A 14,329-nucleotide genomic window follows, 5' to 3' on the forward strand; every position below is an offset into this window, starting at 1 on the left:
GCCATCAATTTGGTTAAAAAACCTTTTAATATCTTTAAATATGAATACACCCTTAAAACTTTTTCATGTATAACATTTGGTAATTACGATTCTATATCTGATTAAAATATTCATATCACAGCCTTACAACGCCTTGAGTAATATCATCATATAGTTTCTGTGTAAGAGGTACGAACATACCACTCTTTGGGTCAAGAAAGTACATTGGATCATCGTGGAGATTGACATTGAACCCTTGCTCCATCAATTCCCTCTTCTTCAGCTTAAATGTCGCTGTAAGAGGAGGTTCTGGAAGAATCCTAACAAATAAAGGTCTAGAATAAGCCGGTAGAGATGTTTTTAGCCCTTTGGCGAGACTTATCAGATCAACTTTCCTTTCTGGGTCTGCAATGGCTGCCATGCCTGCTTTTCCTTCGACGTGCGGGATCTAAAGGAGGAAGAATATTGGTTTAATACAACGGTCACGAGTCAAGTGATCATCATTATCATTACAGCCTGTACAGTCCACTGCTGGACATAGGCCTCCACAAGTTTACGCCAAAAATAACGTGAACTCATGTGTTTTGCCCAGAGTCACCACGCTGGGCAGGCGGGTTGGTGACCGCAGTACTGGCTTTGTCGCACCGAAGACGCTGCTGCCCGTCTTCGGCCTGTGTATTTCAAAGCCAGCAGTTGGATGGTTATCCCTCCATCGGTCGGCTTCTTAAGTTCCAAGGTGGTTGTGGAACCTTGTTATCCCTTAGTCGCCTCTTACGACACCCACGGGAAGAGAGGGGGTGGCTAAATTCTTTAGTGCCGTAGCCACAGCAGCAGTCAAGTGATGCTTTTGATTTATTATATGAAAATCTCGGATATCATTTTTATTTCTTTTAGACATATCAAAGTATATTCACTGCAGAATCTGCGTCCCGGTGGCAGTTTCACTTTGAAAAATAATAAGTGCTTTTAAAATTGTATTTTGTAAAATGGCGATACGATATTGCTTCTGAAACCTATTTGAATAAAGTTATTTTTGATTTGTTTTAATATCAATAAGTGTTTATACTTACAAAAATTGCAAAAGAGTTACTGAAGAATGACGCCGCGTTGGCGCAACGGTTACAGCCATGGCTTGTACCTGTTGCGCTGGCGGTTGCGGGTTCGATCCCCGCACATGACAAACATTTGTATTAGCCATACAGGTGTTTGCCGTGGTCTGGGTGTTTGTGCAGTCCTTGTAGGTCTCCCCACCGTGCCTCGGAGAGCACGTTAAGCCGTTGGTCCCGATTGTTATCATGTACACCTGATAGCGATCGTTACTCATAGTAGGAAATATATCCGCCACCCGCATTGGAGCAGCGTGGTGGATTAAGCTCTGATCCTTCTCCTACATGGGGAAAGAGGCCTATGCCCAGTAGTGGGATATTACAGGCTGAAGCGTACTGAAGAGTATTATACAAGTTATAGAGTATTTTCTAATCAATAAATGCTTATGAAAACATTTTATAATTGTTTAAATAAGTAATGTTTACTTACTGAGACACCGTAGACGACGGCGTCCTTTAAGCCAACTAAGTTACTGATAACACCTTCCACTTCAGCTGTAGACACGTTTTCACCACGCCATCTGAACATCCATTTTTACTATCAAATAATACTTTTATAACTCCTTTTTAATACAGATCTTTAAGTATGTAGTTCTAATTATAATAAAATAATTTCAATCGAGTTAAATTTTAAATAAATTGATAAATAAGTGTTGTTGAATTTCCTAATCACACGTGGTGGTTTTTAGTCAGTAGGAGTCTGACATAACCTCTAGCGCCCCCGCGCTGGAGGGTATAAATGATGGATTTTTACCACGTTAAAAAAAGTAAAGAATATAGTCACCCCGTCTCTTCCTGTGGTGACTAAGGGATAACACAGTTCCACTACCACCTTGGAACTTAAAAAGCCTCCCGATGGCGGGATAACCATCCAACTGCTGGCTTTGAAATACACAGGCCGAAGACGGGCAGCAGCGTCTTCAGTGCGACAAAGCCAGCCCTGCGATCACCAACCCGCCTGCCCAGCGTGGTGACTATGGGCAAAACATCTGAGTTCACGTCATCTTTGGCGTGAACTTGTGGAGGCTTATGTCCAGCAGTGGACTGTAATAGGCTGAAATGTTTAAATTAATTTTTAACTTACCTAAAAGTATCTCCAGTGCGATCCTTGAAGTAGAAATAGCCGTAATAATCCATAACTAAAATATCACCAGTATTGAAATAACAATCTCCTTTCACTCTAACGTTGCGCACCATTTTCTTTTCAGATGCCGTTTTATCTGCGTAACCCGCGAATGTTAAAATAGCCTTTTTAGGATCAATTTTACCCAAAAGAAGACCTGAAAAATATAAACCATTTATCAAAAATCCTGAACGATCATTATTTTTAAAATTTTCACATATTGAATTATTTTATATTACCCGGTTCGTACGGACCACAGTTAATACATCTTCCGTTTTCATCTCTTAAAATATCACCAGTTACCTCATCGCATCTGAAATTTAAGTTTGTTTAGAATACTATAATTTTTTGCGTTGTATTTTTCAACATTTCTGTAAAGTCTATTTAATATAAAATTTATTTGAATAATATTTGGAAGTATTTTGGGATCATTACTTTCAAGTTTATATTCATACTATTCACTTTATTATTACCATAATTATTAAATCAGAATTGAATATTAGTGAAAATAATCGATAAAAATTTAATAGGTACTCTTTGTGTTTTTTTTTTGTAGTGAATCCTCTTTAGGCGCATGAGGGGTAAAATTTTTACGGATCAAACGCGTCACACGTCACTATTTTAAACGTCCATACCACGTTGAATACACCGGTTCTCGTCCGATCACCGAAGTTAAGCAACGTCGGGCGCGGTCAGTACTTGGATGGATGACCGCCTGGGAAGTTGGGAACACCGCGTGTTCAATTAGTCTTTGTTTGTTTTCAAATTTCTTGCATTTCACATATGGTAAATTTAAAGATAATTAGGAAGCTCTAGTTTGAACTGTTTACGGAAACTACCGTGATATATTTTTTTTTAATTAAAAAAAATCTATGTTGTTTTTGGTAGGTAGAGCTACCTAGTGTTTACTATATAAACTACAAAGGTAGTAACATTATATCGATAGTATTACATTGCAATCTAACTAGATGACGCTAAAATTAAATATTTATACTCGTAAAATTTCGTTATAAGAATTTTAACAATATAATTTATTCTCATTGCAAGTTTTTTGTAATTAAGCTTGACATAAAAAATTATATTATTTCATATTATATTATGAAACTCAATTTTTATTAGAACAGATAGATTATTATTATTATTATTAGAGTAAAGCGTAGGTATTGAAGAAATTCGAGATACGAAATGTAGGCTAGTTAATGATAGTTTTTTTTTCAATGATTCAATTTGTTTTTTTTTTTTTCAATTAGTTTGCCAAAAAAGTTTCAATCAAAATTTACAATAAGTTTGCTTAGAGTACATTTTTGCTTACAATACTCACTTGACTAAGGTAAGGGGATATATAGAAGATACTAGACGACTTAGAAAACCAATAGCACCAACTTTTGAATCCAAGTTCACTGAAAGAAGTACAGACAATTTTTCTTACACTGTTGACTTTCTACAATCGATTTTTAAGATAATCGATATCTGTCCTTATCTTTGGATTTATCATTTAATTATATTTCATCTGTTATTAATAAACAAAATTTAAATAAAAACAACAACAATTATTATTTTTAGGGAAAAGTTTGCATTAAGATTCGATATCAATTGCTTTTATGCTGTGTGGTTACGGCATTAAGAATATAGCCACCCCCTCTCTTCTCGTGGGTTTCTGAAGAGGCGAATAAGGGACAACACAGTTCCACTACCACCTTGTAACTAAAAAGACCGATTGATGGCGGGATAACCATCCAAATGCTGGCTTTGAAATATACAGGCCGAAGACGGGCAGCAGCGTCTTCGGTGCGACAAAGCCAGCCCTGCGGTACTATCCGCCTGCCCAGCATGGTGATTATGAGCAAAACACATGAGTTCGCTCCATTTTTGGGAGAACTTGTGAAGGCGTATGTCCAGCAGTGGACTGTATTAGGCTGAACTGATGATCAGTTGCCTTTAGAAAATGTATTATAAGCGAACTCATAAAACTTACCCAAGTTACTATTACCCTCTGTAGCTCCATAAAATTCTAATACTCTTTTAACCCCGAACCGCTCGACAAACTCCTCCCATATCTGTGGCCTTAATCCATTGCCAATGATAATTCTCACATTATGAGCCCGGTCGTTTGGACCAGGTGGTACGGCTAGAAGGTATCGGCAAATTTCGCCAATGTACTGTGCTGCCTGAAAAAATGTCCATGATACATTTTATAAAGATAGATCAACGAGATTGACCGAAAATTAAGATTACCGCAATAAGCGTACAAGCGGATGTTTAAATGATTTATTCTAGTCGTGTATCTACCTAATTTATACATATTTAACCGACTTCCACAAAATGATGGAGGAGATTCTCTGTTCGATTGTATTTTTTTTTAATATTTGTTACCTCAGAACTTGAAGGGAACTTGAAGGGGGGATTGATATCGATGATTATATTTCTAATCGAAAGGTGTTGCTTGTCACATTATCTCATTTAAATTTGATCGAGATTTGACGACTAATTTAAATTATATTTTCGTTTACGAACAAACACAATTATATTTTGTCAAAAAAATCTAGTTTTTTAGTCATTAACTTAATAATGTTCACTCACTTCAGCCTATCGCAGTCCACTGTTGGACATAGGCGGATAGGCCTCCACAAGTTCGCGCCTAAATTGGCGTGAGCTCATGCCCATGTTTACCATGCTGGGCAGGCGGATTGGTAACCGCAGGGCTGGCTTTGTCGCACCGAAGACGTTGCTGTCCGTCTTCGACCTGAGTATTTCAAAGTCTTTTACGACACCCACGGGAAGAGAGGGGGTGGCTATATTCTTTACTGCCGTAACCACACAGTATAATACTGTGCATGCTTAGAAATTCAATATTACACTAACCGTGCATTTATGCTTGGCCACGTCACTCCAATAGTTGCTGGCTGAGAATTTCTTCCTCAAGACCACGGTACAGCCGAGGATGAGGCACTGACCAGCTCCGAGCACTCCACCAGCAGTGTGATGGAGCGGAAGCGGGTCGTAGATTACATCTGAAGATACGAGGCCCGCTGATGTGTGCACTCCGAGAGGTATGAGAAGATATCTGTAGATTTAGGACAACGTTGGTTATTTATTACTTACCAGTTAGACGACTACTTTGGTCTTGATTACGAAGTTTGATATGCTCATAATAAAAGTTTGCATAAGCCTTACAGATATTCATATAATGCGAATATTTATCTGCCAACCGGCAGTGGAGCAGCTCTTGGTTACTTAAGCTAAGATCCACCCCCTGCATGGAGAAAGAGGCCTATGTCCAGCAGTAAGATACTGGCTGAATCGTGATATGTATATACTTACAGATACTTCATACCTTACATATATTATTATATACATAAAATTTGAGTGCCATGGCGCTTATGTATTTCTATTCTAAAGGAGAGTATGGAGTTTGAGGCATGAATTTATTAATAAATAATTCGAATGATATTAAAATATGTTGAACATATATTTATCGAGTATCTCAAATTGAATATTATCCAGTATCATATGTTAAAATAAGAATTTTACTGATGTGATCTGCACTGTGTAATTACGGCCGTAAATAATATACCCTCCAGCCAGCCCCTCACTTTCCGTGGGTGTCGTAAGATGCGGCTAAGGGATAATACAGTTCCACTACCACCTTGGAACTTGAAAAGCCGACCGATGGCGGGATAATCATCCAACAGCTGGCTTTGAAATACACAGGCCGAAGATGGGCAGCAGCGTCTTCGGTGTGACAAAGCCAGCCCTGCGGTCACTAGCCCGCCCGCCCAGCGTGGTGACTATGGGCAAACACATGAGTTCACTACGTTTTTGGCGTGAACTTGTGGAGGCCTATGTCCAAAAGTGAGTTCACTGGAAAAAACGCAAGTAATGTTCCACAATATTACACAATTCAATTTTACTGAGCGATAGGCTAAAGTGAGTGAGTGAGTGATCTAAATTATAACAAGCTGAGAATGTTCGCTCCTGGGAAATGATCTACATATATTAAATGGATCGAAACTTAATAGTGGTTGAATGGATCGAAAATAATCTATCTGTTTATGCAAAAAGGGTCAATAATGATTGCACATTGCTCAACTGCGGTTGGATTACGAAAAAAACAATTGTTTTAATATTTTTAATAGTAACCAGATGACAGAGGTTTTTTGTAATAACAGGTAAGACTGATAGCTTTATAATAATAGGTGAGGATCACAGACAGGTCGGTCAGGACATTGACATCTTTCTTTGTTCTGTGACGTAGGATAAAGTGAACCTTGGGAACAAACATCCAAAGTAGAAACTAAATATTTGTAAAAATATATTAAAATATCTGCACCGAACGTGAAGAGAAGACCACGCCAGTTCGGTTGATAAAATAATGAGCTGTAGCTGATAAGGTACAACAATGAAAACAGATAAAACTATGATAGTACGTTGAAATATTTGTTTTAAAGTGATAACAAACTTTTTTTTAACAGTAACTGTTGAATTTTTTCTCAGTTCTCCTCTATAGAGTCCGATTTTGATAAATCTTTTTTTTTGGAAAAGAGATATCCCAAGGGCGGTACCATGATAAGGAAACTAGGATCTGATGATGTAATCCCAAAGATATCGAGGGGAACCCTCGAAAATCGTAGTGACGACGTTTGTTAATTTTTTTGACCACTTAAGTTGTATTACTTGTCGATGTAATTGAAGTTGGTATTTTTCATTTGCTAGCAAACACAATTATTATATATCCATATATCATTATTATGGCCTGCGGTCACTAACCCGCCTGACCAGTGTGGTGAATATGGGTAACACACATGAGTTCACACCATTTTTGGCGCGAACTTGTGGAGGCCTATGTCCAGCAGTGGACTGCGATATGCTGAAATGGCGATAATGATGAATGATATCATTATTATGGATAATTCCAAAAATAATCTTCCGATCTCCGTACGATTTAAATGTTACAACACGACAAAAACTAATTATCGATTAAAAATAGGATTATCAAAATCGGTTCACCCAGTAAACAGCTACAGCGGCTCTCGTTTTTTTAATTTAGTTAAAAAGGTTTATCAAAAAGTAGTTTTAAAACGTCCTTATATAAAGAAATCCTTAATTTTGTGATTTTAGTTAACAAATTTAAACATACCTAATATTAGTAATAATAGCTGCTTTTGGAAATCCAGTTGTTCCACTTGTGTAGATGTACAGTAATGTGTCTCTGGGTTTAGCTGGTTCTACATCGGTAAAAGGTTCACTTGTCATTTCACTTAGTTCAGCCGCTAATGGTATTGTATCTTGTATTATTGGCGATCCTTCCCTTTCTGGTGAATTGAATTGGAACAGAGGGATGTCTGGTATCTCGCTTTGTATAGCTTTGATTGCTGCAAACAATAGATCTAAATCTATAACCGTTTATAGATTTGTCGATATGGGTAGATAAAAACTTAGGGTTTTACTAATCTTATATATAAAGTTCTCGTGTCACACAATGTTAGTTACAAAACTCCTTCGAAACAGTTGGACCGATTTTTATGAAATTTTGTACGCATATCGGGTAGGTCTAAGAATCGGCTAACATCTATTTTTCAAACCCGTAAGTTATAAAGAACGAGGGAATTAAGGGTTTCAATAACATATAATATGGCAAAACAATGTTTGCTGGATCAGCTAGTAATACAATATTTTAGTGGATTGTGATGCGAGAGTAAATTTAAAGATTTTTTTTTATATTGCTACTAGTTGACCCCACAAACGTTGTTTTGCCATAAATGTTATTAACCCCCTTAATACTCCCTTCCTATAACTTAGGGGGATGAAAAATAGATGTTGTTCGATTCTCAGACCTACCCAATATGCACGAAATTTCATAAGAATCGGTCAAGCCGTTTCGGAGGAGTTTTACTACAAATACCGCGATACCAGAATTTTATATACCTATTAGAAGATTTAATCAAATAACAATGTTTCAACGTTTGAATATAAACACTGACATAAATAATCTATATATATATATATATATATAAAAGCAAGTAATGTTCCACAATATTACACAATTCAATTTTAAAATAATTTTTGGACAAGGTGTTTTCATTATCACAAAGTTATGTAACACGATTACATTCTGGACTTTCATTAATTTCACCGCACCGAATTTTTCCGCTGTGACGATGGCTTAAACGGGAATTAACATTAACAAGTAGGAAACTTAATACCTACGTCCTTAATTTAGAGGAACAAAGTCTAGTTTCATTACATTTTGCTTCCAAAAACGTAACTTCTTTTCGCAAATTTTTAAGAAGTTAAAATCTTAATATATATAAATTACGCGTCACGTTGTTTATCCGCGATGGATTCTTAAATTACTTAACTGATTTTAATGAAATTTTGTACAGATATGTAACTTTGTCAAACTCAAAAGATAGGATATGTTTTATTTCGATTTATATAATTATATTTATAATAATTATTATGTTCATGAAAAAAAAAAAAATGGCGATTCGAAGTTTTCAAGGTCAGCTAGTTAAATATATTTGTAAACATTCTTAATAAACTAAATACAACTCCGTAAGCATGAGTAAAAGTTAATCTTAACGAATAATTGGATACATGCTTGTCTTCGTCTGGGCGTTTGATACTGTTCTGTATGTGTCTCTGCCCACTAAGAAGTGAAATCTTACCAGGGTTCGTTGAACATGTTATTTCCCACTTTATAAGATTTCCCACATATCTACATACGATATATACGATATCTATATATGATAAAATTCCCAACATATCTATATTATATCTCTTTGCACTATGATTTTGTTTATTTGCTAAAAATATATCAATTTACGTTAACTAGAAAATAATCAATCAATCAACAATTGATAATTACTTATTATCAAGTTATGTAAGATTAATTAATTTGTTATCATAATTTATTATCTAATTTATATTTTATATCAAAACAACATTGAAGTTAAATAAACATTACAAAAATACAATTTTGACTACAATAATTTGCCGGATAGAAAGCGGGTAACATAGCATATGGACATTTGTAACGCCAGTAGCTTTACTAGTGCGCTGTCAAATCTATTCCTGCTCTTAATACAGTACTTCCTTAGGATCTCTGACTAACTTGTTCACTACTGGAACACACCACTACTCGAGTAAAATTGTTGTTCTTCCCCAGTCCGGCTGCTCCAAATTTTGAGCTAGGTCCTACTATGCCCTACTTCCATAAATATACTAGCTAACCCTGCCAATGTTGTTTTGCCATATATGTTATTAACCCCCTTTATCCTATAAAATAGATGTTGGTCGATTCTCAGACCTACCCGATATGCACACAAAATTTTATAAAAATCGGCCCAGCCGTTTCCGAGGAGTATGTTAACCAACATTGTGACACGAGAATTTCGCTTTATCGACTAAAGACTATACTTTCACTTATTATGTATAATAAGATATGCTATTAATATCATTATAATTTTAGTCATCCAGTTGGAATTTATAAAATTAAAAGTTCTCCCTACCCTCAGTCATTTCATCTCCAAACACCACAGCCTTGCAGCCAGCTATCCTCAAACAGTGTATCAGTTGTGCACCACGAAGATTGGTATTCACAAGCGCAGTGGTAACCCTCAACTTTGCTAGACCAAGCCATAGAAAAACGTACTCTGGTTGAGTCTCCATGAAGAGAGCTATCACTTCGCCAGTTTTGAAGCCTTGACGTTTGAAATACCAAGCTATTCGATTGCTAAGTTCATCTCCCTGAAAATATGTTAAGGTATTTTAATTGTTTTTTTCAAACAGCTTAAACTATATCGAATCTAGATATACAAAAATTTGAACATAGTATAGCTGTATATAGTATAGTATGCAGCCCTTGTGGGTCTCCCCACCGTGCCTCGTAGAGCACGTTAAGCCGTCGATCCCGGTTGTTATTATGTACACCTGATAGCGATCGTTACTCATAGTAGGGAATATATCCGCCAACCCGCATTGGAGCAGCGTGGTGAATTGAGCTGTGATCCTTCTCCCACATGGGGAAAGAGGCCTATGCCCAGTAGTGGGATATTACAGGCTGAAGCGTATAGCGCGTATAATTATGACAGCAGTTTAAGTTACGAGTACATTTGGTGTAGTGTATATGTCGCAAATCATATTGATGCATAAACAGTTCAGTGAATACGCCTCAAAAGTAACTATTGAGTATCCATAATTAGGATTTACAGCTTATAAAGCTTTATACTTTTTTTAGTTTCTTACCTGACGGAAAGTAAGTGATCTATCGCCCATAACAAACGCCTCCTTTTCTGGAGTTTTTTTGGCAACTTCAGCCCACCGTGAGACAACAGTTGTTCCAGACTTTTCCCACACCCATATTTTAAACATCGTCTTGAGTAACACTCGTAGACCACTGGCAAATATTTACAAAATATATTGAAGGTACACAGATTATAATTATATTGACAGACTATTCTGATGTTGCAGGCAGACGCCCGCAACATCAGAATAGATGTCCTATTGACATAGGATACGGTAATCGCTTACCATCTTGTGAGCCGTACGCTTCATTACCACCGACCTCGTTGTATAAACAAACATTTAAAGTATTTTTATTAAATAAATAAATAAATATCTACACAATACACACACGGTCGTCTGTTCCTAAAGTAAGCAACTTAATGCTTGTGTTATAGGTAACAGCCGACTGGTATGGCTACTTTTTTTTTCGATAAACATACTTATAAATAATACATATAGAAATATATAAATAAATGTATATATATATATATAATATATGTATATATATATGTAATATATATATATATATATACATATATTACACCCAGACTCGGGGTGGGAATCGAACCCACAACCCCCGGAGCAGAAAGCAGGGCACTACAAACTGCGGCAACGGGCTAGCCAATTAATACTTATACAATATTTTAGTTCTAAAGGTATTCGCACCACCCATTTAGTTACATTAGTTATGTCATATTGAATCTTAATGTTTTTATAGATTAGATTTGTCTATAAGAAATTACTATCAAATGATAAAAACGCAAACGTATTTGCTCTCTGCCAAGTTTTCCATAATTATTAAATTCTTCCTGCCTGTACTTTGAAAATGAGTTTTTTAAATTATTATAATAGGAACACTTAACCATATAAATAAAATAGGGAATTTATTGTTTTCGTAGCTTATTTTCAAAATCTATTTCTATCTCGTGCTTTAAAAGTATTACAATTGATAAATCCCACATTTTTGTCTATCATTGTATCCGCCCTAAGCAAATTACCATTACCAGGCGATCATACGACGCCAAGGTCCAATCGGACACCTCACTCAATAGAGTAATCAGCGACGTCCGGCGAGCGATGGAAAAATTGTCAATTTCTTTACAACACACCTTTATGAGGTGTGGTCCGTGTGGTACTGGTTAAAGTTCAATACGACTGAGGCAATTTAAATAATAATTAGATATTAATATGAATTTTATTGTCAAAATACCATAGTCAAATTTGAAATGTGATTGTACTGAGTAAAAGTTAACTTTTAGCTTAAAACCAAAATCATAGCCGGGTTCAAATTGTAGAACAAACAAAAATAGATTTCACTACATACATTACTGATTAATTTTAATTCTAAAATATTTTACTTATTGAGGAATTTTATTTCTATTTTTTTGTCCTCTAGGTACAAACAGACCGGATGGTACCTATTGTACCAGGATCGCAACGGAGCATAAGAGGTGTTGAGAGCGTTATTGAATGATTGTATGTTACGTAACATGTGTTGACCGACTGCATGTAATTTACTAGATTCGTCTAATTAATTGAAGCAACAAGCAGTACTATAGAATCATTATGTGAACAGGCATGCAACCGGATTTAAATTATAAGTTTAGTTTGAGTCAATGACAAAATGTTTTTAAATTTTATGCTAGTCTTCAAAATTTTAATAAATTATAATGTAACGACTTTTTCGGATTTTATCGTGGTTTTGTTAGTTTTTTTAGATGACCGACGTTTCGGATACTTTACAGTAATCATGATCACAGGATTGAGTTGTCAGATGTACAAACAATATTGGACAAAAAAATTTCATCACATCATTCTGAGTCTTATTTTGTTTCTTATTAACACAAATTTATTTTCAAAGTGTAAATAAAAATTTATACGTAACTAAAAAATAATATAGCTGCTTAACGACATAACAAAGATAATTTTGTGAATAACGATAGACGAGACACAGTGGATTAAGTGTTTGTAAAGCGAACAATCGCGTGTACTAGGGCACAATGAACGCTTAGTGCTTGATACAAACAAACTTCGACCTTTGGACGCTCTTACGTATTTATGTTTTCTTGGTATTTAAGGAGTCTTAGACAATGGTGGGAGGTATTTTAAGTAAATTTAAAGTTGTAAATATAAAAAAAAAATACCAACTGAATAGTGTCTCCTTCATTTTGAAGTCGATTAAAAATTGTATGATACGTCAATGTTTAATTAGAACCAAATCGGTAAAGTACGAAGTGTTTTGCTTTATCAATTAAGCAATTTTTAAAAAATCTACTTTCGACTTAGATAACAATTAAATTTTTAAGAAAATCTTTATAAATTAATAAACATTTTTTTCATCTTAAATTAAGAACACGACGATAATTTGTAGATAAAAAAGTAATGATCATTACTATAGTCATTAATGTGTCCTATTTCTATTATGACTTGTTTCTTAATTTAACATACTTTTTTTTTACATTTTTAAGTAAATAAAAATGTGTGTGTGTGCAATTTACACACGACAGAAGTAAAATTTTAAAATAGCCTACGAGATTTATTTCAACGAGAGCATAAAATACTGTGTAATGTATTCATCTCATTATCATAATGCCGTTTCATTTTATTCGATTTTCAAATCACAATGATTCTAAAGAAAGAAAACAAACTTAAAATATACATATATACATATATACTCAAAAAGATATTTCTACTAACTGGGTGGCAGTTTGAGGACCTCACTACCGATAACGGGGCTCTGACCCTTAATCTATCAATCAAGCGAGAATATTTTAAGATGGTCGAAACTCTTCGTCAAAGCAATTAACCGACACAACAGCATACTAGATTAGTCATTGTGTGCACAATATTGTCAATAGTTTGGTTGATACTTATTATCAATATGACTTGATTATTGGCCACAATCTATCTATATAAATAAAAATTAATGTTGCTAAGCGCATAGCTCGAAAATGGCTCGACCACTTCGGCTAATTTATTTTTTTGTAAGTTCCTTAAGGCCCACGGAAGGTTTTGTACTAAAAAAAAATACTATTAAAATTTGACAGAACGAAGTCTGTCCAGGCAGCTAGTAAACAATAAAAGTAAATAAGTGTCAATAGACCGAACGCAGTAAATCAAAGCATGACTATATTCGATAAATGAATATCAATAAAATAAAATGAAGTGCATTGCATTATATATTATAGTTAAGATAAAAGCTAGGCATTGGCCTGTAAACTTTTATTGCTTTATTTATTGCTTCAAAGAAACCGTTTAACAATTTAATTTATTGTAAATAAGTATAGTTATTGAAATTATCGAAGTCAACGAAATCGTAACGGTAATTTTTTTTACGGTAATTTAATATTTTTTTTATAAAGTAGGTCGGCAAACAAGCGTACGGCTCACCTGATGGTATCCTTTACCGTAGCTTGTAGACGTCTACAACACCAGAAGCGTCGCAAGCGCGTTGTCCTTACTTTAGACCTTACACAGGAGCTCTGGATACCTTATTAACCATGGGAATATGACATTCCTTGAGAGTAGTATAGAGGGGCTGTTCCAGTTTTAGATCAGAACATAGCCTGTTGTGCCCTCTCTGTATTTAATTATTTATTTAAAGAATAATAGATACTCACATGATGTCCCTGAAAAAAGTTTTCTTCCAAATATAAACCCATTGATATCTATCTCCAGTTAGCAAATATATTGATATTACAGTCACAATACTTAATAAAACCGAGTAGTGTCGAACGAGCCATGACAGAAGTACACCCGTCACGGCAATGACTGTGAGAATAAGACCCTTTCGTCTTTCAGCTTCTTCGAAGCGAACTTCTGATTTTTCTGTCAT

The 14,329-nt window shown here is 35.2% G+C and overlaps 1 protein-coding gene and 1 pseudogene across 1 annotated transcript; one reads left to right on the forward strand and one right to left on the reverse strand.

Annotated features, from left to right (window-relative positions):
- Window positions 1-8: 8 nt before the first annotated feature.
- Window positions 9-14,329, reverse strand: LOC123665481 (long-chain fatty acid transport protein 1-like). The gene is made up of 11 exons (XM_045599779.1): window positions 14,115-14,329; window positions 10,456-10,606; window positions 9,720-9,957; window positions 7,346-7,580; window positions 5,071-5,272; window positions 4,184-4,376; window positions 3,530-3,608; window positions 2,448-2,521; window positions 2,170-2,365; window positions 1,516-1,606; window positions 9-427 (listed from the first exon to the last, which is right to left on the reverse strand). Exons 1-11 carry the CDS (start codon window positions 14,327-14,329, stop codon window positions 116-118), a joined length of 1,986 nt encoding a protein of 661 aa, XP_045455735.1. The 3' UTR covers window positions 9-115.
- On the forward strand, window positions 2,830-2,949 carry LOC123665791 (annotated as a pseudogene).

The sequence above is a fragment of the Melitaea cinxia genome, chromosome 24 (genome assembly GCF_905220565.1).
Source record: "Melitaea cinxia chromosome 24, ilMelCinx1.1, whole genome shotgun sequence".
NCBI classification, from domain to species: domain Eukaryota; kingdom Metazoa; phylum Arthropoda; class Insecta; order Lepidoptera; family Nymphalidae; genus Melitaea; species Melitaea cinxia.